General features: G+C 46.1%; 1 protein-coding gene across 5 annotated transcripts in view; it reads right to left on the reverse strand.

Moving 5' to 3' along the window:
• The window catches only part of CACNA1B (calcium voltage-gated channel subunit alpha1 B), a 2,298,664-nt gene that overhangs the window by 864,641 nt on the left and 1,409,647 nt on the right, over window positions 1–24,376 (reverse strand). For all 5 annotated transcript variants that reach the window (XM_069609698.1, XM_069609696.1, XM_069609700.1 and 2 more), the window contains exon 13: window positions 4,721–4,833. In XM_069609698.1, coding sequence (XP_069465799.1) covers window positions 4,721–4,833 — 113 coding nt within the window. The remainder of the gene's footprint in view (window positions 1–4,720; window positions 4,834–24,376) is intronic.

A 24,376-nucleotide genomic window follows, 5' to 3' on the forward strand; every position in this document is an offset into this window, starting at 1 on the left:
TTCTGTTCCCTGTCAGCATGGCACCTGAAGTTGTCCAGTGCATATTTAATGTTGTATAGAGTGGTGGTCGCCGGGTTAGCTGCGTATTGCGTTTCGAGTGACTTGAGGGAGGCTTCACTGTCCCGGATGTTTCGACAGATGGCTTTAAAAATCCCGGATTCCTTTGCCAGGGCAATGCCTCGGATATAGGCCTTAAAGGCATCTCAAAGAACAGCATGGGAATCCACGGTGTGTGCGTTTATTTTGAAATAGCCAACAACACATTCCCCAATTTCATCCCTGAATGCCGGATCTAATAATGATTGAGGCTTAAGCCTCCAGAGGCGTCTTGTGCCATGCGCTGAACCCCAGGAAAGTGACCAGGGAGTGGTCTGGATATGTCCTAGGCAGTATATTCACTTCCACCATCCCGTTAATCAGTGTCCCATATATTAGCCATCGGTCAATACTGGAATGCGAATCGTGCACTGTTGAATAAAAGGAGTAACTGCTTGTCTGAGGGTGCAGCAGTCTTCAGGCGTCCTCAACTCCCAGCCTGGTTTGACCCTCTGGAATGGCCCTGGCAGCTCTGGATAACTGACATTCTCTGCTTCCGGATCTGTCCAGGTTAATATCCTCCCCACCCCACAGGACAGGCATTAGAGGGTATGTTGCCAGTAGATCTATTTTCTGAGAGTAAAAATTGGGATCATCGACGTTGGGGCCATATATATTAAGCATTACCACTTCTGAGCCAAGTATCACCCTGTGCACCAGAACATAGCACCCAAGGGGATCCACGTGAGCGGCCTTATGCACATACTGTAGTGATTTGTGTATGAGGATCATGACACCGCGGCTTTGAGTAGACTATTGTGTGTAAAAGCGATTTGTACCCCAGCTTTCAGCAAATTAATTACAATTTGCAAGTTTGTGCATGGGTTTCCTGTAAGAAGAGGATGCAGGCCCTGTGTGGTTCAGCATAAAGCTATAGCTTACTCATCTTAACATGATTACGCAGTCCCCTGACATTCCAGCTCATGCACAACAGGGTATGAGCCGCCATCAGGCCATTGCAAACAGTAGGTCATGGGCCTGTTACGGGCGAGTGTAGAACACCTTGTAAGAAGTTTATAAGAGCTTGGTCGCCAGCCCGACACACCGACAAGCATTTTCAGTTTAACTTTCCCCAGACACCCACCCCCATACACCACCCCTCTCCCAATCAGGAGTGCATACCCTGTACCAACCAAATCAACAACATTTGCAACCTTGCATGGGGGGCCTGTTCACTGCGTACTACCCGGCCTTCAACACAGCGGCATAGTAAATAGCAAGTATGATGTGCACAAAACCTCGTGGGTAACCTGTATGCAAGAGGGCAGCAATTGGCAATGTCGGGGTGGGGCGGTCCCCGAAATAAAAGTGTATATAGCGTATCCTGCATCAGTGAAACAGCTACAGTGTGTAATAACAACAGTGATAAACTTGAAGGGTAGACAGATTCAACCAGGGAAGTGCTGATCCAGGAACTTCATAGCTTCCTCAGGGATTGTAAAAAAGTAAACTTTCTCTGAGTGTTCGACCCATAGCTTAGCTGGAAACAGCATAGCGTACTGAACACCATGACCGCAGAGCCTCTTCTTTACTGCAAGGAAGGACTTCCGTTCTTGCTGCACAGTGATGGAGAAATCGGGATAAAGGTGGAATCTGTTAGAACCAAGCAATAGATCCCCCTTAGCCCTGGCAGCCCACAGTAGAGTATCCCTGTTGGAGTCATTTAGAACTCGGGTAATTATCGGGCGAGGGGGGGCCCCAGGTTTAGGCTTTGTGGTTATCGAGTGGTGAGCCTGTACTATAGCGAACTGGGGTGACAATTTGGGGCCATCTAGAAGAGAGAGAAGAGTGTGTTCAACAAAGTCCTCCATGGGGCCCACAACGTCATCCTCGGGAACACCAATAATGTGCAGGTTTTTGCACTGGGACCGGGACTCCAAATCTTCATTTTTCTTACTGACAGCTTGCACCTGCCTAGAGAGTGAAGTCACATCAGCTCGGAGCACAGTAATATCGTCCTCTGCCAGCCCAATTCTGGTCTCAGCCTCAGCAACATGTGTGTCATTTTTTTACAAGGGGGTCTTTCTTGCACTGATCGTGCCACTCATGTCATCGCGTTTCGTGTTGAGGGTGGTGAACCCCTCTCGCATGTAGTCCACCAGTTGCTGCATCTCAGTGGGTTCCCCAGCAGCAGATGTGGAGCGACCAGTCACGACTTCATCGGCCTCCCCCTGCTCCTTGGAGGGAGCATTAGTATACATATTGATGGAGCTTTGTTTTCCCGCCTCCTTTGGTCAGGGCAGTGCTATGGGCCGGCATGACAAATAAGTAGGCTATGTAGATGAAGAAGTATCGGTGGGAGGCAGGGGGAGGCTGCAGATGTGGCTGGTGTAAAGGCCTGGAACAGGATCCCCAGTCGGAGATTAAACAGTATATCTTGTTGTGTCTATGCTTGGTGTGGACACTGCGGCGACAGCGCAGGGGGCCACCAGCTGTCGGGCCTGGGAGGCCACGGAGGTACTGATGTATATGGGGGTCACAGCACCAGTCAGAGCAATCACCGCCAAGGCGAGTCCACTTCACATTGCCAGTTGGTGGGAGCAAACAGCCCAGCAGGAGCAGCCAGGGGCCGCGGAACAGCCAGCTCCGGGGGTAGAGTGGCTTCAGGGGCAGACAGAAGCGCAGAGAGGAAGAAAAATAGGTGAGGGCACCTGGACAGGGAGAAAGGGTGCCGCTGGGGTGATGTTAATTACTAGCACTCAGCACGGGGGTCACCTGGCCAGTTCCCAGGAGTTTTGATACTATTTCATAGCGTTCCGCCCCACAGGCGGCAAAGTGCCAGTCAGGGTATGCTGTATGCCATGGGATTACGTCGCCGGGAGCGAGCTGTGTAAGAGGAGCAGCTAAAGGGCCTCGTGCGACTGGCACAGCGGTGTCAGGAGGGGTTCAGCCACCGTGGAAGGAGCAGTGTCAGGCACCCCGCAGCCATCCGAAGCAGCAGGGTATCTGGGTGCCATAGAAGCGTCCACTCACCTCGCTAGTGCCCCCACAGCGAGGCGGCAATCCCGGGTATACACTGGGCCGTCGGGCGCTGCAGGAGCCAGGTAATCGTGGAGGAGCAGGCAGGAACAGGCGCCGAAGCAGCGGGAGATCTTGCCCTGATCCCTCCGTCCGCAATGTTCCTCCAGGATCCAATGTCTTTAGGTTCCCTCACAGGGTGCAGCGATGCAGGCAGGCGGTGCTCCCCAGCCAAAGTGCTATTGGAGCGACGGCAAAGGCAGAAGCAGGCCGGTCTCGGAGTGAAGGGGCCAGCAGAGCCCAGAGTCAGTGAGGGGGGTGAAATGCCCTTCCGGTCTGTCAATTTGCTGTTTTCGGTCTGCGGAGTGCACCGAACGGATGCGTATGACAGAGTGCGAAAGTTGCAGGCTGCGGAGCCACTAGATCACGCGGCCATCTTACTGAAGGCGCAACAGCACCCCCTTCAAATCCTTTTTTAAGTTTAATAAACACCCTTCAACTGTGGTCACTTGTGTCTGTTTTACTGTTGATACCATGCCTTCTTTACAGTTATCAGAGGATGTGTACCCACTTCAGTGGCTGTTTATTTACACAGACAACCCTACAGAGCAGGCCGCATGGAGTACCCAAATGAAATCTGTCAACAGGGCAGTGTCCAAGTAAATCTGGATGTTGTATTATTAGCAGAACAGTGTCATCCGGGTCCCTTTATGGCACAAACACAAACTGGCCTAGTGTGGCAGCAGACCCACAGTGATCCTCCTGTGCACCCCCTGTGCTCATTTTACAAAGAGCAGATCTACGGTGTCATCAAGTGTGGAACGCCCTGTCAAAACACACAGGATTCTCACAGTGGCATTTTGGATCCCGAATTAGCACAGAACTCATTCCTGGGATCCCTGATTCACAGATGAGGTGAAACATCAGGCAGAAAAGCACTGCCAATTTACAAACTCATACTATACAACAAAGTCAGTATGCCTTCAAACAGACTCATGTCACATACTAGTGCAAGATCTTAAAGAGCAGACACGTTTCCAAGACACACAGTGCCCAGCTGACGAGAAACACACCCTGTATGCACAGGCAGCCATTTAACACAATAAAGACCCACAACGCTCACATGAAGCAGACCACAGGTAGACATATCAGAAACAGAAGATTGATAGTCTGTGTCTGATATGAAGCCTGCCCTTATTTGCACAGGTAGCCATTTCAATCACAAAAGACATCCTGTGTTAATTTGAAGCACATCTCGCTCTGCACATGCAGCCATTTCACAAACCGAGGATCCACAGTGCGAATCTGGCATGAAGCACTGTGCCTGGGAACGAATGCCTATGTCTCACAAATAATCACCTGATGCACAACCTCTACATGCACAGGCAATAAGTTCACAAACACAAGTCCCAAGGTGTTCCCCTGAGTCAATCAGGTCCTGTCTACTAAATACAGCTATTCCAAATGCAGAAGGAGTCTCACTGTCCCTTGGCACGAAGCTCTTTATTTGGAGGTGCCATTTGTCACAACAAACCACGTGAAGCACACCCTCTATGCGCAAAGGTAGACATTTGTCAGAGAGAACACCCACTTACATATCCAGCAATTTTACACACACAACCCCACAAAGAATTGGATTGAAATTGACAAGAGGAATAGAACTTACTTGGTCACTTTGAAGATTCTGAGTAGTCGAAGGGCACGGAGTACACTGATCCCAAACGAGGTCCCCGGCTTTATCACAGCCCAGATCACTTCAAAGATGCTCCCCAAGATAACCTGCAACAACAAGGCATACTATACTGGGTAACTGGATTTCAGGATGCCTTCTGACTTTTAGGAAGGAAGCCATGGTCACATGAAAAGAAAACATATGGCTATATTCTGGCACCACATTCCTGAATCTTGATCAGCGACAATGCTTTAGGTGGTGTGGGTGCCCAAGTACAGTTAGGGCTACACTACTCTGCAGACCCAAAAAGGAAGACCCAAGATGATTACCTAGTGATGATTGCTCGCTTACATGCAACTATATCACAAATGTCTGTCTGACAATTTTGTGACTGTATGTGGATGTTTTGTGATCACCTTTGTGAGAGGGTTGTGTACTGATTTTTGCAGCATATTCATTTTCTGTCTTCATCTGTATTAGACGGCTCTCTTATGGCTGTGTCTCTGTCATGAGGGGCCTGTGTAATGGTTACCAAAGGGATCCTTCCGGAAGAATGCATACCTCATCAACAACTCAGAAGAACTCATCACTATCAGTTCATTCCAAGGTATGCACAACTAAACGACCCAAATGGCTGAAAAGGAACCTGTTCTCGAACGTTACATTAAATGTGTTCTAGTGTGGAACGGGAACCAGCATTAACTGATCAATCATCAATACAAATGTGTGATAAAAGCTGTGTGTTCACAGAAGCGCATGTGAAATTGGCAGCCATACTAGAGAACAGTTAGTCGATTGCTATATACATTCAACTGTACATAAAAGAGGGAGTAACACTATACCATTTCCAGGCTTCTTTCAGTTTATGATAATTCGTGACAAGAAATAGAATTGCTACAGTTATGGTGCACTGTCCTGCAGTGTTTTCCTGCCAATGCCAGGGGAGGCTGCTGTGAAAAGGCAAGACAGGCGACATGGCAATGAGGAGAGGGCCACCATGTAGGAAAGCAACAGATCACACCCGCAGGTCATCGCCATAACATCCCATCTGGAATCCCAGTGGATTTCAGTGTTATATGGACGTGTGTGTTTGCACTGGGACCAGCCTAGAACAAGCACACACCTCTGCAGGGTTCATATTTGCTTGAAAAAATGAAAACACTCAGAAGAAAGGAAAGTGCGTTTTACTTTGCATTTATTTTAGCAATAAGTAGATAAAAGGCAAATAATCACTGCAAGCTGCACAGAAAATATGCTTTTTTTTTTATTTATCGTCCTATAGCCAACATTTGACTTTAAACACTTTTCAAAGACAGTCATACAACAAGAAGAAAAATAAAATCCTAAATTATTAATTAAAAAAAACTCTATTTAACGCGGACTCTGAAATACAAGAGAACAGCACCTGCAAAAAGAGAGAAAACAGAAGAAGAAGAAGCGAACAGGAAACCACATATTTCTACAGCAATAAAACTCTTTGGTCTCATAGAGACTAGATTTGGATAAATTACTCATTTAAACACAACACAAAAAAAAATATTTAAAACGGGAGAAACTAGTCCATCCCCCGTGGCACCCATCCATTCACCTTCACATCCTTCTCTCCTCCTTTCAACTTAGTCATTAATCAAATTAAGTTCCCTCAGAGCTCTAACAAGTTCCATTGAGTGAGCGGACTCATGACATGAGGATAATCTCAACCAAAATTCATTGGTATTTAACCATGAGAGATGATGGACAAACCTACCAAATCATCTTGCCCTCAAACTCCAAGTACCTAGACAGTTTGATAATAAGTGTTTGGATATCTGATTAACGGTGTTATCACATTTATCACAACCCAGAAGTATTTTCCCTTCACTATCTCTTGTAGCCTGAATTTCTAGGGTAGGGAGTAGATTTAGACAAAATCTAGGAATAGCTAATCCCAGCCGCAGATCTGGAGATTTTTAGGTAGGGAGCATTGACAATCGCTTATCAATCACTGTAAAAGAGGGAGATCTCTTTGCCCTCCTCATGCTCTCTATGGTATCAATCCAGTCACGCTGCTTCATCTTATCCTTCACCCTGTCCTGATTACCCAGAAGGAGATCAACATCACAACCTGCTTTTGATAATATTTCTGAGCATCTTTGCTGGAATTTGGTCAAAAAACAGTTTTTACCCAGTTGCAGCTCTTGAGCTACTTCCTCAAATAAAGAGTTTTTGGGAGAATCTAAAACCACTTTATATAAGTTCAGCCGTTTCCATTGGAGCCATGATCTGAGTGAGGCAAGGCCTAATTCATACCTAAGGGCGACTATTGGGACAGAGTCCGGTAACCCCAATGTGCGTTTCCACAGCTTGGCTTCAATTGTGTCCCATTCAATATCCAAAGCTAAGCAGTTATAGTCTAAACCAAAAATAACTATCGGAATGACCTTGCCTATATAGAATCTCACTAGAGTAAGTATGGAAAATTTACAAAATTCATTTGCGCTCCCAACTTTACTATTTTTAGTTCAATTGATCGCAAAAGATCGCATTTTGTTGGAAAAGAGCTTATTGTTGCTCCTAAGTATGTTAGTTCCGCAACCATCTCAATAGGTAATTGGTCCAGGCTCCAAACATAGTGCTTCACTAACCTCCTGGGGTGTTTAAATCTAAGAATCTTAGACTTTAAAGGATTAATAGTGAGACTATTATTTCGTGCATAATTTTCTATTGCAGACAGAAGACGTTGCAGCCCTACCTGAGAGTGATCCAGGACTACAACGTCATCTGCATACGCCAGCCAATTAATTTTTGAGTTTCCAATGACGGGGGATATTAGTCCTATATCTTTCAACCACCTCGCAAGGTCTGCCATAAACAGGATAAACAGAAAGGGTGCTAGTAAACATCCCTGGCGGACCCCTCTCTGTATCCTGATAGGATTTGTCAGAAGGCCTGCTCTAGTCAGCCTTACCCGCATAGAGTTATTAGAATGGAGTTCTATCAGGATTGCTAGTAAATTGGGAGGAACACCCCAGGCATCTGTTTTTTTTTCCATAGGAGGTTCCTATCAATAGTGTCAAAAGCTTGTGAGAGGTCCAGCCACGCCCCATAAAGTGGAGAGCCCCCTTTTTGGAAGGACGGCGCTGTCAAACAACTCAATACTAGCCCATTCAGTGAGGTGGAAAGACCCTTTCTAAATCCTGATTGCTGCCTTGGTATAATACCCATCTTTTTTGCCCAAACTTCCAAATCCCCTAGGATGAGACCAGCAAAAACTTTGCTGTCAGAATCCAAAAGGGAAATTGGCTGATAGTTGGCTGCTAACAATCTGTCACCTTTTTTGTAGATAGGAATAACTATAGAGTTTTTCCAGGAGTTGGGAAGAGTCTTCCACACAATTATATTATCGAACAGTTTTTTTTAGGACCCTTGCCCACAGAGGTGGATCGATTTTAAAAATGGAGTTGCTCAGGCCATTCGGCCCCACAGCTCTGGGGGCTGAAAATTTCTGTATCAGCATTTCCAGAGCTGAGGCAAAAAAGTCCAGGAACCAATTACCTAGTTTTTTTCTCTTCCCAGGACTAGTATTTGCGCAATCATAGACCCCTTCAAAATGTGCACACCACACCTGTTCTTGGATAACAACATCCTGTTTTTGCGAACGACTTATTTCATTCATTCCTACCAATACCCAGAAGTTTCTTGAATTTCCCCGGGAGAGGGCAGGTAGCATTTTCTCCCCGTCTTGCTGGAACATCAGACCCCTATGAGCTCTAACCCAGTTTCTATAAGAGTTATTAAGCACTCTCAGACCCTCCTTGAGCTGTTCCAAATCTTGACAGTTTCTCTTTAGCAGACTTCTTTGAGTTCTAAGTTGCTTCTTTTGGACCATTATTTCAACATTAAAGGAATGTTTGTAGATCCCATGTAATTTCTGGATGTTTGATTCTTTAGGGGCCACATTGGATAAAAAAAAAGAGAAATCACATGGGTTACAATAGTTTGATAGTTGTTGGTCAGAAAGTTGGTGAGCCAAAATCCTCAGTTCACAATTTAACACTTTAGCCCCCCTTTGAAATCTTCTTACAGCATTCCCAGATCCATTCACAGACAGCTCTTGTCATAGAACACTGCATCGGGATCCCTCTCTAACCGTAAACTTGCAGTTAACATTACATGATCATCAATGTTGCCCTCCCCCAACTGAAAATCAAGACATGTGTCCAAAATGGCTTTCGAGGCGAAAAGATAATCAACTGTTGAGAATGCCTCCCCTCTCCTAAAGAGGGAGCATTCGGGATATCTCCTCTGATGTTACCATTAAACATTTGAAGACCCCACTCTGTCAGGAAATCTACCCAAGTTTCTCCATTACTTGTCTTTTGACGGGATTTCCCGAACTGGGGTCGACCGTCGTGAGACATTGAGAGTTCAGGTCACCTGCAAGGATAAAGTCATCTAGCGGGAACTGCTGAGAGCATTCCACTAAACCATTGTACAATATAAGCAGAACATCGAATAAAGAGATTATTTTAGTGCTCCAGTAAACATTTATGATGATCCAGCCTTTACCCCTGCTGGCCCCTCTTTTTGTTGCTCTCACCACTAGAATACCTTCACTAATATCAAATACACACTTTGATGACTCGAAAATCTCATTACTGCACGCCACCATCAAACCCCCCACCCCCATGGCCTTCCCCCCTATGAACCCTGTGCCAACTGCTGAAAGATAGCAAAACCTTCAAACCCCACTGGGCATGTTAACCAGGTCTCTTGGAATAGAATTAGATCTGCTGATTTAAAGATTTGAGTTTTCCTTGATTCTTGTGAAAAGGAATTAAACCATCTAGTGTTCCACGATGGTACTTTTAATTCATTCTTCCCTAGAGTCTCTGTTGGGACATGCCCATTTTAAGGATGACCTGTGAGATTATCTCTGGAACCATTTCCCACATATTTACTGTGTTTTGAGAGCATCCCTCTTTATTCTTAGGTAAAGCCTGTTGAATCTCCCTCTGTGGATATCCTGTGTTGCCAGTTGGGGGTGCTGGACATACATGAGAGATCCTCAAGCCTCTTTGATCCCACGCCTCTATCTCACCCAGGGTTAAGTCCACAACAAGTCTTGACTTCAAAGTCACTTCCGCTGTGTTTGTATCTGGACCTCGAGGGAAACTAACTGCATCAATGTCCTCTGTTGTAAAATATTTTAGGGCAGGGATCATACTCATTTCCCGTAGAATTGTGGATCGATTCAAAGGCAAATTATTTTGCATTAATGGAGGTTTTCTTGAGAGGAAATCTTTGCAATCCTTTTTTTATTGTATTGGTTAGTTAGATTCCGAGAGGCAGTCACCACGTTGGTGTTTACCACTGTGGGAACCAAAACACTGCTTCTATTGCCCCTCACTGACAAGTCCTCGACCTGAGGCCCTTGTGGGTACCTGCCACTGATTATATTCTCCAGCCCCTTACTGTCCAAATTATTCACCTCTCCCACCATAGCTGCCCCAGCTTTATTGATCTGGTCCAAGGGCTTCCCCTGACTGGATATGACAACATTTTTTGCCTTTTTCAGAAAAATCAGTGCAATTTTTAATGAGGAAATTGCTGGTTTATTTTGACGTTTCGCCAAAAGAAATATGGGAGCGATTTTCTTTGGCGGCTCAAGTATATCCGTTTGGCTTCCAACTGTTAATTTCTCGATCGTTTTTCCGTTTTCCATCATGTTATTATCATATTCATTATTTGCTTTGTTTATCTTCTTGGCCTTATTCCCTTGACCCTTTTTAGGGGGATCTCTTTCTGGATTTTTTCAACCTTTTTCATACCCTCCTTTAACTTTTTCAGGAACTGGTTAGAGTATGAGGACTTATACTTCTTTTTTTTCTTCTTTCCCTGAGAACTCAACTGGGGTTGAGGTTCAGGTATTGCTCTTGCCCTTCTTTTTCTCTTCTTTTTCATTTTTCCATTCAGTTTCTTACTCTGTGGGACTACCCAATCAGAGTATCCTGAAGATATATTAATCGGGCACTCTTTGTCAGCTTGCCAAAGATCATTATCCACCACACGAGCCATCCTCAGAAACTCCTCCTTTACAGAGGCTGAAAGTGGAGTATCTTGTAAGAAAGGTTCTGTGCCAGTTTTTTGAGGCGAACCCTTCACTCGGGTCTCAGTCCTTCTATCATTAAGCTCTGGTTTCTCAGAAATAGTCGCCCATTTTTTCACAAGATCCCCACATAGAACAGTCAACAGATCCAACTTTCCTGATTGATCATTGACTTCTTTTTGGAGACTCCTCATAGGCTCATCCATAGCCCCATTAATTGCAGATTTTAAAGCAACCATAGTTGATTCATTTATCAACAGTTCTTTTGTAACCTCCAGTAATATGACTGTATGTTGTTGCACTTCCAGCTTTATATTTTCAAACACTTTAACCAGTGACGTTAAAACAAAGTTTAAAGCCATTATTGTAGGCGGTACCAGTTCCTGTGTTGAAACTACTGGATGGGTACTAGAGATTGGTTGCATCTTGTCAGCAAAATTACTAGATTTTTGTGGGTCAGAGGCATTATCATCCATCCAATCTTTAATCTCGTTGGTATGATCTTGCTGACTAGGTCCAATAGCGGGTACATCCATTTCCAGTTCCAAAAGGTCTTCATCTCTCAGATCATTAAGATTGGCAGGGACCTGGCGTTGGGGGTCTCCAGATTCACTTGGGGACTCTCCTTGAGTAGGTGGAGCAACCACACTTCCATTCATCTGCAGTTCTGATGTTGTCAATAAGTGATTCAAAATCACCTTTTTCATTGTGGTCGCCCTTAAAGTATAGTCCAGGTTTCCCTGAAATAGTGCTCGAATCGGGTGTTTTTTTTGGGGTAGACTCACTTCCTTTATGTCTAGGAACTTCTTTCATTAAGCCAGATCCCATAGGTGACTGATTGTCCACTGGATAGATACTTAGGGGGAGGACAAAGATACCCCCACCTGTCTTGTAGGGCTTAGAAAAGCTTGAGGTTGCCACCTCCTTTTCGATACATTGAGACTGAGACTTCTTGCCCATTTCAGTACTCTTAGTCTGCTTACAGCCGGTATTTACAGCTCCTTGGGGCGAACTCCGTAGATCATACATTAACAACAACATATGTGTATGACCTCTACACCTGGGTCAAAGGCCACTGTGGCCCGCAGTCCCTAAGTACCAAGGAGATCAGAAGCTGGTGTCTTAAAGGTGCAGGAGGAAGTTTGTAAGGGGTTACTTTACAACTCACGCTGTCCTTGCTCGGGTCAAAGCCCGCAGTCCCAGAGTCTTTAGCTGCACTTTAGACTACCAAGAAGAAAAAAATAATAATAGTTTCCTAAACTGATTTCAACTGAAAGCACTCTTATACACAAACGAAAATAGATGTAAATGGAAAAACACATAGAGACATCCTTCCCCTCTCTGTGTAAGAAGTGATTATATTTCACTTTTCACCTCGGTCTTTGAGGCGTTTCCGTGTTACCCCCACTGGAGCAGTTCTCAACACTGGTTAATGATCAATGCCACACCAAAGCATTAGACACCCAGGCTGGTAGCCGTATGCTCACTGTCCCCCCGACATTAGAATTTTGAGAACTTTACGTACTCTGACAGAGCGCCAACCGGAATTCAGCCGGAAGCCGCACCACCGCCGAAAGCAAAAACGCTTACGGCGTGTCAGAGGAAACAATGTCGGCAGCAGCAACAAGGTGAGCGCTCGAGGACTAGAGCACCTATGCACATATGCACCGTAGTGCTCCGGAGCTCTATAAGGAAACTTTACTGAGGCTTTACTGCTTACGGCCTCTTTACTGGGGCTTACCACCACAGCACCTCCTGCACACACAGCCACGCGGGTCTTCTGCTCGAAAGCTCTTCAGCTTCGGCTCAGCTTAGCTTCAGCTCTGCAGGACGGCTCAGTGCGCTTCTCGTACTCCCCTCGCCTCCGCCTCCGCTTCCGCACTCCTCACGAGAAAATCTTAGAGGAAGGGACCTTCTGACAATCGAGTCAAGCCGCACTGTGAGACACTCCTCATTCTACACAGCCGCTTCCGACTCCGACAAACTAGCTCAGACAATGTTAGGAAGAAAATATGCTGGCAAATAGGTAAATGCACAAATCACATGAGCACAGTTCTTACATTCCTTCGTTATTTATGCTGCGCTAGGCACCCTCTATGGACACTGGACTGGATAATTCTTCTCACACAGGCCAACACCCACTACAACACAGCAGACAGGAACAGTCACTTAGAGGCCTTCGGTTTCCAGGATGGTACGCATGCACTGCTAAGCTCGCTGTGGAATCCCCCCAGCTTTCAGTTTGCACTAAGCTTTTATTAAGTGACCCTGCCCATCACATACTATGTAAACCCTTTTAGAAGCTTCCCCTTAGCTTGTTTGCGGGGGAAAAGTACTGGTCTGCACCTGGCTTCCAACTTATTCTTCCCCTTCCCTTCCCAGAGGCTGGCCACTTCTGGTGAGTGCCTTTGGAATGCGGCCTTATCAGTAACCCAGGTCATCCTAAGCTTCTGGTACAAGCATACCGGCTTAAATGGACCATCGCTTGGGAAAAGCAAAAGCTAAAATCTGTGAGCATTTTGGTGTGTACTCTAATCAATTAACCCTATCATAACTCAGGCATGCTGTGGGCTTTTGCACTGTTCTGTCATTACATGACAGTTCCACATGCATAGTGAAGGTGTATCCCATGAGCCATTGTCCACACACAGTCCCCCATTATGCAAACCAACCCATAACAAAGTCCTCGAGCCTTTTGGTCAGCTGATGCATATAGGGAGGCAGCCCTGAGTTGGTCTCACAGGATGGATTGCTCACGGAAGTCACAGTGTTTCCAAGCTGTGTGTCAAATGTCTGTGCGCAAGGCAGACAGAAATTGACTGCGGCTTCTACTTGTACATCTACCCCGGGCCACCAATACCATTTGTTCACCCGGTGTTTGGTCATGCTTCTGCTTAAATGGCCTTTATGTGTTGCTTCCACGGTGCGGTGGCAGACCCCTTTGGGGGGAACCACTTTCTCATCTTTTAAGAGTAAATCCGTCAATACGGTTCTATGTCATATTTCTGCATTTCAAAGCCCGAACACATAAAGATCTATTTGCTGGGCCCGTTTTTGTGTTGGCTTTGAATTGTGGAAATATTACATACTGCGCCCCCTCCTTGCCCACCGCACCCTCTCCAGCTCATTCCCTCATTCATCGGGGGGTTCAAACCGCCGAACCCCCACATTTATCCACCCACCACCCCCCTCGCGCCCCAAAACACGCATCCTCACCACATACGCACATAGACATATACACGCACACACACATACATACAAAAACTCACCTCTTCCTCCTGAGACGACTCTGCTATGGGCTCACAGAGCCTGTCAGCCCCTGCGCAACCCTGTGTGCGTCAGGGGCCTGACAGTTCGATTTAGAAAGACTGCTCCGTGCGGTAATGGAGTGGTCTTTCTAAATCAGTCTTCGGTAAAAAGAAAACGGTAATTTAACCTAATACCGTCAATAAAGCTTTATGTTGGTTAGAAACCATAAAAGTGAAAATACAATATAAAGAGTAAAATAGTCGTTACATAAAAGCAGAATAACAAAATGTCTACAATTCATGACTTTGACATCATATAAAAAAGGTAAAGCACCACACTTCAGATAAAAATAATCCAACTATTAGCATACAACAAAATTGGCAACATTATAATTAATAGACACAATGTAAATTACAATCAATTCATGTGTCTAAAATGCAATTATTAGGCCGCAATTCTATTTGGAGTTGGCCTGTGGGGAATTAGAAACAGTAAGGAGAGCGTAGCTCACAGCCTTAAATGGAGTGCCCAACGTCCTCAATTTTTGGTTACCTCTCTCAATCTTTGCATCCATGCCCTGCGGATAAATTGTGCTGTTGCATATACAACACAGGGACTTTGAGACTGACCCAGGTACAACACCGCCATCTGTGCCGGCAGATCCCAGCTACATTTAAGACAGGTCTCAAATATCTGCGTGTAAGAATCTGAGCTTTATGACTGTTCAACAGAAAGTGTATCAGAGTTTCTCTTGCTTCCCCGATTAGCAGACACATCTGTCCCCATTTAATTCCAAGATTGTACAAAAGTAGCAATTGGTAAAATCCCCAATCTAAAGCGTATATATAAGGATCTCTCATATGCTGGATTTATAATATCAAGATACAGCTTGGGGCCCTCAAGCAATGTTATCTTGACATATTCAGGGCTTAATTTCAAATTCCTTGCTTGTCCCACAAGTTGTTCCAGAGCTCTTTGTTTTATGCCTATCTTGACACTTCTTACCATAGAGATTGGGTGTTCCATCAGGTCATCCCACAGTTTAAAGCAATAAGACTATGCTTTATGTGGCTCTACCACTATTCAGGCTCATAAAGCGGAGTAGGGTGCACAATATGATTCTAAGCCTTCTTGCCTCCACAATCTCAACAAGTACATGACTGGGATATATGGGGCCTGAAAACCTATAGGGGTTGTGTTGAATTCCAAGTGGATCAACAATGATGGAGCACTTTGGGGTAATAACACCAGTTTCTTGAGGAACTTGCGTTCACAGATGTTCAACTTCTCAAGATCAGTGTATCCCCAAATCTCCGAGCCATAAGTTTCTGCTTGGGCCGATTGTTTTTCGAACATGTCCAGGGCAGGCAAGACTGCGCCACTACCATGTTTTATGAAAAAGGAGATAATAACTCCATTGTAATTTTCCCTTATGGTGTTGGAGTTATCCGGATGAGAAGTTCAGCTCCCAAACTCATGCAACCTAACCCCAAGGTAATCGAATTGTTTGACCTGCTGCAGTGCTATGTAATTTACCTTAAGTGTCATGTTTTGAGTATTGAGCCTTAAAAACCATGACTTTGGATTTACTGATATTCAAGTTCAGGTGCAATTCTTTAAGTTTAGACAAAAACACAGATAATGATTTCTCTAGGTCTAGGGGGGTTGTTGCCAAAATGACTGTGTCAACTGAATAAAAAAGTGCCAGATACTTTCCAGACGCCTTCTTGGGGTAATCCTGGCACCCCTTCTTCTGTGCATCGATAATCTCCTGAATCTAAATGTTGAAGAGAAGGGGCACCAGGACACACACCTGTCTTACTCCCCTTCTAACTTCAAATTGAGCCATTTGTTCACCCCCAGGGCCATAAAGGTATAGTAGCTTGATTCTCTTAGTATAGCGACGATAAGATAAAAATCAACTGTGGTGGAACCTTACAAGAAGATAAAATACACCATAGGGTGGGTGTCGAAACCGAGTCAAAGGCTGTCCAGATTCAGAAATACAGCGTAAAGGTTCATTCACTGCAATACGCTGTACTTCTGGAACAACAAAAACAATAAAAAACACCGTTCCACTGTGACCCTGTTTTGTCTAAACCCTGCCTGATGATTACTTATGTTGCCTTCATCTCCTCAGACCTGCACATTCCTGAGTACTACTCTACCAAAAACCTTTACTGCACCATCCTGGAGGGAAATTGGGTGGTAATTGCCCAGGGAATCTGTTCCTCCCTTTTTATATATTGGTATGGTGACTGCTTGTCGCCATGAGGGGGGGGGATTGTTTCCGATCTTATTAAGGCATTCAACATTTTGCACAAAAAAGCTGTCCACATAACCTCCTCCTCATTCAATAAGCACCAAATCAGGACCTGCAGCCTTCCTGCTTTTCGAGGACCTTAAAGCAGCTTCAACCTCTTTCAATGTTAGACACAAATTCCTTCTGATCATGGTGTTTTCTATATCCCAGGTCTATAACTTCATGGGAACTATATAGGTCAGAACAATGAAGCCTCCAATTCTCTGCTCTAATACAGCACTGCAGCGTGTTGCCCCCTTTCACCTCTTTGTCCACAATCATTTTCCAAAAGGTTGTGCTATCCCCTCGCTCTAGCACATTTTGTAAAGCTGACCACTTTTCTCGGGCAAATTCTCTTTTTTTGGATAGCACCAACCTCTTATATTCAAATCTTAAGAAACGCAAGTTACTTTTGTCCACCCCTAGATTCGATCTGGCACAGGACACAATATTTCTCTTTGCCTCAGAACACTCGCTGTAGTACCATCCGGCTTTAGCCAAAGCCTTCTTCCTAATTACTGCAACGGGCGCTGAGACAAATGAGACCAAATTGGCCTTGAGGTTCTCAAATTCACTCATAATAACAGAGTAAACACTCTCCACACTACAAATGGTTATCAAGTTGTCCAGGGTTGAAGAGTAGATAGTAGATTTGAGATCACGCTCAATTATTGTGACCCATTTTACCGATTTGCGAGCACGGCCCTCAACTGCAATCAGTTGGTTATTCTTATGCCCACTATTTCCCCGGCCACCTACTGTTTGTGCAAAACTCTTAGGGTTTAAGGGTGGTGTGATCACTCTCTGTTCTCTGACATAACTCAAAGTCACCCACCCCTGCCCACTCACTTCCCGAAATAAGGATATAGTCAATCAGGGAAGATCGATTGGGCCCAGTGAATGTCTTTTTGGCCGGTTGGTATTTGGAGTATCAACCTTTGCATGACCGCAAATTCAAATTGTTTAGAGTTCTAGATACATCCAAAGCTAGACGATGTGTTCTCTTTTGTTGATGAGCATCCACTGCTTGGTGTCCAAGGCAAGGTCTTGATCTTCCAATATGACCAGTAAATCATTCAGTGGTTCAATCTGCATATTTAAGTCTCCTGCAACCAGAATGTAGCTTTTTTCACAGCTTTCTAAAGATCTTGAAATGATTGCATCTTTGAGTAGATCTGTAATGGCCATGCCCTTTGGGCCTAAGGGTCTATTATATATGTTAAATATCCACAATCGATCACCTTCCTCTGTAATAATTGAAAGTAGCTGTATATCTAGGGAGTCGAGTGGACAATTAGCCACTTTTCTGCAAAGTGTGGAGTCTAACCAAACCAACAGACCCCCACTTGGTCTACCTTTCGGACCATTAACTGCAGGAATGTGAAAGTATCGAAACTGGTACGGATACCCAAATCTCCTGAAATAGGATAATCTGGAAGTTTCTTATAAACATCCACCAATCTGGGGCGTCCAGCATTCTACTTAGTCCTGCAACTTAGACTGCCAGCGCCCCTCCTGAACCTATCCAGGTTCCTGCTATGCCTGCCTTTCTCAAAAATGTTGTTCTGTGTGGTATAGGCAAAACCCGTTCCTCCCCCTACCTTTTCATTACCCTTTCCAATAACATTTTTGATATGTTCCCTCATTAATCGAAATTATTTAGGGGCTCTTAATACTGTCTTGACATTTGGTAGGGGATATGCTCTGCGATCTGTACTCAGAAGACCTTCAATGAGACCCCATGAGCGCAAATGTACCCATATAGAATCATGACTGTAGTTCGGGATGACACTCCTGGAGCAACCCACAATATCATCCCCAATTACAGAGAGGCAGACATTTATGTGTTGAAAACAATGTAAACATTTGTTTTTTAGGCTCTCTGGGTCCTGACGTGTATTTGGCATTAAGCGGGGTACATTAATCAAAACAGAGGGGCTGCCCTTATCGCTCGCAATACTAGGTAAACATGCATCCATTTGGCAGCTCCCCAATGTCCCCAGAGGGAGTTATGTTATCACCTGATAGAGGTGTTATACCTGCTTCGGGGGTCAATCGGCTACTCTGTTCAATTGGAGCTAAAGAGAAACATGGGACTGGGGTGGACTTAAATCCCCTACTTGGTATGTTCCTTCCATTTGCCTCTATCGAGACACTCTTTATTGGAACCTTGAATCCCTGTACTGAGACAGCGACTACACCACCAGTCCCTTCACCGGGTCACAAGGAGTTTGAACTGGAATTCGTGAACCTAGAGCAACCACCTTTTCTTTAACATCCTTAATTTCCCCGGCCAACTCTTTTAACAAACATTCAGTTTTGATAACAATGAGCTCATCTGAGAGCACTTCTTTTACTTTGCTGTTTAATGTATAGAAATCGGGTTTTAAATTTGAACCTTCGTCTACAGTGCTAGACTGTGTTTCACAGTCACAGGACCTCCTTATTACACCATTCGCTATCTTTCTATTTGCACCCGTACCAGTTCATTTTGCACCAGGGACTTTGCCCTTATTTATGTAGGTCACACATTTAGTGAACGATTCCACCGGGGGAGAACTTTCACTGATTGATTTGAATCTATTAGCAAGCAAGACATGGTTATTAACCAGCACGTTCTTATTGCTACAATTTGTCTCCACACACACTCTCTCTCTTTGCTCATTCACTAATTGTGCACTATCATGGGATGATTGCAATTCATGGCCACTACTGACTTCTAAGCCTCCATGAGGAACCTCCTCCCCTTGGCGGTGATCATCAATGATATTAGCAGGAGTCAGCCCTGTTTTTGTCTCTTTACATTTGGTGTCACATTTAACTGGGGATATAAAATTATTCCCCCCTTCCTACTTTTGGGTGGTTGCGAAGGGAACCAAGACATCTATTTTGTATATGCAAAGTCTTGGTGTGTCCTTCTATGGGCCATCTGTTATTGGTGGTTCACAAAATAGTGTAACTGTGTCAGTTTCTGCTATTAACACACAGATGGGACATAGGCAGTGAAGAGGGCTGCCCGTCAACTTTTATTGGCCCACCATTCGTGCCTGCCGCTGTTTGGTTTTTATCAGGTGAACTTCCCAACCCATCGAAATCATAAAGGAGATATTTAATTTCTGTAATCAGTATACTTACATCCTGATTTGGTTTAAACATCCTTGAGATTTTGTTCTTACAAGTCCCTCGAGACAATGCAGAGTCGGCTTTCATTTTTGCTATTTCATGCCACTTATTAATGCTACTCTCCTCCTGCCCAAATTTCACAGCATAGACTAATGCAATTATCAATTGTGGCAAGTATGTAATTGGCTATGAGAGCGGACACTCCCTTCAAGTAAATGGATGAATATGGATGCAATAGTCTATGCCTTAGCTCGAAGGTTCGTTAAAAAAGTCTGTACTGGTCAGCTCAATAAAACCAAATCGATTACCAATTAAAATAGAAAACAATCATATCAAATGTCAGAGTACACAAACTGCTCAATTGGGGAACACACCCACACACCCTATGAATCCATGCACCACTATGCACCACTTCTATTAAAAGTGCACTTTCTTCAACAAAACAGTTGGCAATGTTCGGAAGTGTCACAACTATCACATTAAACCCTAGGTTCAAGTGAATTCCACTGAAGGGGAAAGGAGGCGAGACGCTGCGCTCCTGCTGGTAATGGTAGCTTTTCAGTCCACGCAGCAAATCGTCTGTGAACAGAGGCAATGCGCACTATGCAAAAGGAATCACATCGATCCCGGCCGGGCAATAGCTTCCATGGTAATCCAAAATAGTCCACCTCAATACGCTCTTAATACCAGGCGTGCCAGCTGCAGCCAAAGGAGCCAAAAGTGGTAAGCGTTCAATTATGAACAGTTCCAGGTTCCTTCTCCGAGCGGAACAGAACGGCAAAGCCCCCTCATGCACACTTCAACCCCCGCAGGCTTGTTTTATCTCATGATATCCTGCACTTCAACACCCTCACCCTCGCCAGAAATTAGGCAGAAGGTTTAAGTTACTTACCTGTAACTATTGTTCTCCAGCATGGGCTGGCATGGATTTGCATGCTTATGAATATTCCCCGTCGTCAGGCTGGGAATCCTCAGTAAAAGAAAAAAAAGTTTCACTTTCACTTTAAAACGGTATTTCTCCTATAAAGCATTCACTGTCCTCTGGGTCATTCTGCCCCCACTCAATGACAGTCCTCTCCCTAAACCCCGCCTCTGGCAGCCATCTTCAAATTTGGTGAGCATGTAAAGTTGCAGCATGACCAAGAAGAGCCGCAGGACCCATGCTGGAGACCAATAGTTACAGGTAAGTAACTTAAACCTTCTCCAGATAGGGGTCTGACACGGATTCACATGCTCATGAATAACACAGCAGTACAACATTACACAACCCCGGGAGGTGGCAAGGCTCAACAGAAGCAATTAACTCTTACCTCTGGAACAGACTCAACTCAAGTAGTACTGCTTGGCCGACATTTTGGAATCCTCCCTGGAATCCCTGTTGACGAAGTAGAACTTCGTAAAACTGTGCGTGGACCTTCATGTAGCAGCCCTGCTGATGTCCAGCAAGGGCACACCAGACAGGAACGCTGGCGTTGCAGCAATTGCTCTAGTGGAGTGGCCTCTCGGACGGGCCGGCAGCCGGAGAGCCATCTTGAAATGGTCCATCTGATCCTGACAAAGCTCCCACTCATGGCAGGAGGGCAGTTCCCTGCTGAGGGAGTCTGCAATGGTATTCTTGACTCCCACCAGGTGGAGAGGGACGAGGAACATCCTCTGTCCGACAGCCCAGTGCCACAAGGCCTGAGCTTCCTTGGAGAGCGCCGGGGAACGAGTGCCACCCTGCTTTCTGATGCAGAACATGGTGGTGGTGTTGTCCATGAAGATCCTCACCACCTTACCTTTCAGAGACTGTAGGAACGACTTGAGGGCCCAGAACACTGCCCGTAGCTCCAGGATGTTGATATGCAGATCCTTCTCCTCTGGCAGCCACAGGCCCTGGCATGCAGACGACCTCTGTGCACTCCCAAACCTTCCTGGGAGGCGTCCGTGATGACTGTCTCCTGGTATGGGGGTTCTGAAATTCCGTGCCTTGGGAAATGTGGGAGCGGACAGCCCACCATTTTACTGCTCGTCGGAACTCCTCGCTGAGAGGGATCTTGTCTGTAAAACTTCCAGACACTTGTATCCAACGGGCATCCAGGAATTCTTGTAGGGGTCGCATCTGCAACCTGCAGAGACAGACGAGGTAGATGCAGGACTACATCATGCCCTGTAACGACTTGATGGCCCGCACCGTGGCCATCTTCGCAGACGACAGTCATTGCACCTTTCCTTGAATGGCTGCTAGCCTCTCCTCTGAGGGCGACACCATTGAAGACATCTTGTTGAGTATGGCACTGAGGAACAGCGCGTTCTGCAATGGCGTTAAGCAGGACTTCAGAGAGTTGATGGTGAATCCCAGATCCGTCAATAGTCGGATGATCGCCTTTGTGTGTTCGCTGACCAGCTCCCAACGTCTTTGCCGGTTCAGGCTTGCTTGGGTGTCGGTGTCCTGCCCTGCGGGCAATGGCAACACTATACTCCGCTACCATAGGATTGGGTGCAGCCTCTGTAGGCCTTTTGCATTGAGCACCAGGAAGGTTGTCTGTAAAACGTGGATAAACCTTTTAATGACCTGCTCGATTTTCTCCTGGAGTAGCGAAAAGAAGACGAGCTGTGCTGCGGGAGAGTGCAGAGGGTACGAACCGTCTCCATACCTGCCTTGATGGGCTGGAGGGACCCGTCGACAGCCTTCCCGAAGCGGATTTTCCCTGTCGTAGGACATGTCCAGTACCTTTACTTGGACCTCCTGACGGAAGTTAGTGGCCTTCTTCCATCCCTGCCGGCAACGGCAAACGTCATTCCCCATCTGTCAGAACCCTGTGTCGGCGACGTCCACTGCCACCGTGATGGCATGGTCCGATGCCACCTCTCCCTCCTGGAAGAGGGCTTCCATCTTCTTATTGTTGGGGAGGAACTCCAGGATCGGTCCTAGCTAGTACCTCAATTCACTGTCGTACCTGGCTAGGATCACCAGGAAGTTGGCCGCCTTGATTGTGGACAACGGTGGTAAATCACCTTCTTCCCCATGGCGTCCATCCTTTTTCCCTTGCTGTATGGAGGGACTGACGACGATGAGGATTGGATAGTCTTGCGCTGATGACACTACTGAGTCCGGAAATTGTTGCAACCTCGGGCACTTGGGTGCAGAGCCTTGCACCCTATACTTCTTCTCCAGCATATCCCGCTTAGCTGCAGCCGGGCAAGGGTTTTTCATGAGGGCCAGAAAATGTACAGCTATGATTGTCTTCCTTTTGGCCTCTCGCATTTGGTACAAATAGCCCTCCTCCTTGGTTTTCTTGGGCACCAGCCGAAATAGCTCAGAGGCCCGGGCGAGCATGGAGTGGAACGATCCGACTTCATCTGGTGGGGAAACCCTGTGCGGAGCATCCATACGTGGCGATTCATTGTCCGCTGGGCCGAAGTCCTTGTCTTCATCTGTGCTCCTGGCAGTATCAGTCCCCATCCCCATCGCTGGGTCTGCCAGGGGATGTAGGAGCCCGACAGGTGGAGGAGGTTGGTATGGGGGAGTCAGGTGATGCTTCCTCTTTTTAGATGGAGGCTGATTGGGGGCATGGGGCACTACAGGCACCAGTGACATTCTTAGCTGGATTTCTGACACGAAGGTGTGCAGAGTTGATAGAATGTCCAATGAAATGTCCTGCGGCTGAGAAGTCAAAGAAGGAAAACTCAGCCCTTCACCATTGTCGTCGTCGTCCTCGTGGACCGTATGCATGGACTCTTGATCTTCGTTGTCCGTGGACAACACTCCATAGTTTGAGAGGCCACCTGCGAGGACGGTTTTGAGGCCTCCTAGCCCCCAACTTTTTAACCCCCTGAGTGTTGTGAACCAGGACTTGGGCCGGTACCTTTATCCACTCTGGAGAGCATGCAGTCTTTGCCAAGGCCTCCACGGTGGTGTAGCGCTTTTCTGGGCTGCGGGAGCCACCCTCATAGGATCAGTGCCCATAGCTGATGTGGTAGTAGTTGCCGTTGACAAAGTCACTGATGAGGACTTTGTCTGTGCCAGTTCAGCCTGCTTGGGCTGCGTGGCCTTCTTTCCTCTATCCTTGGCTTATCGGATTTCTCCTGTAGCTTAGCCGGATTGGACAACTTTCTTTTTGGAGAGGAGTTCGACGGTAGGCTGGCTATGGAGGTCGGAAGGTGATGGTGATCGCGCCCTACCCAACTTGGGGCCTGCATCAGCAGAGAACCCGGTGGACTCGGACTTGCGGATCTCGGCCTTATCTTGGACTCCCACGGATGGGGCGACCTCAAAGTACTTGGAAGACCTCTCCTTGGACCGGCAGGTCCTGGACGGGGCATGGCCCTGCTCAGAGGCCTTGTTCGAGTTAAGCCACGCAGCCAGCCTACTATGCCTGTCTTTCGTCATCTTCTTAGAGAAACCTAAGCATATCTCGCACTCCACCTCCTTATGGTCCGGGTGTAGGCAGTAGAGGCATTGTAGGTGCTTGTCTTCTACAAACAAATCCCATAGCCCGCATTTGGTGCAGGGCCTAAAGAGGGACGTTCCATCCTTCTTCTCCTCCATCATAGTGAGAGGGCGCGAAGTAGGCCCAAGATGGCCTTCTAGAATCTTCGATGAATCTTTGCCCTTGAGGGGCACGGAACTTCACCGACAACAGATCCCTGTTGCCGGCAGATGAGGAAAAGAGCACACAGGCTCTTTGGAACAAAAATGTAACTTTTCTTTTTGAAAAAACTCAAAAAACATAGAAATAGCTTGGAGAGCAACTCGGGCACTCCCAACGCTGAAGCGTGTGATAAAAATCTGAAGATGGCTGCCAGAGGCAGGGCTTAGGGAGAAGACTGTTATTGAATGGGGGGCAGTATGACACAGAGGATAGTGATTGGTTTAGAGGAGAAATACAGTTTTAAAGTGAAAGTG

The sequence above is a fragment of the Ambystoma mexicanum genome, chromosome 8 (assembly GCF_040938575.1).
Source record: "Ambystoma mexicanum isolate Mex_15411 chromosome 8, UKY_AmexF1_1, whole genome shotgun sequence".
NCBI lineage: Eukaryota > Metazoa > Chordata > Amphibia > Caudata > Ambystomatidae > Ambystoma > Ambystoma mexicanum.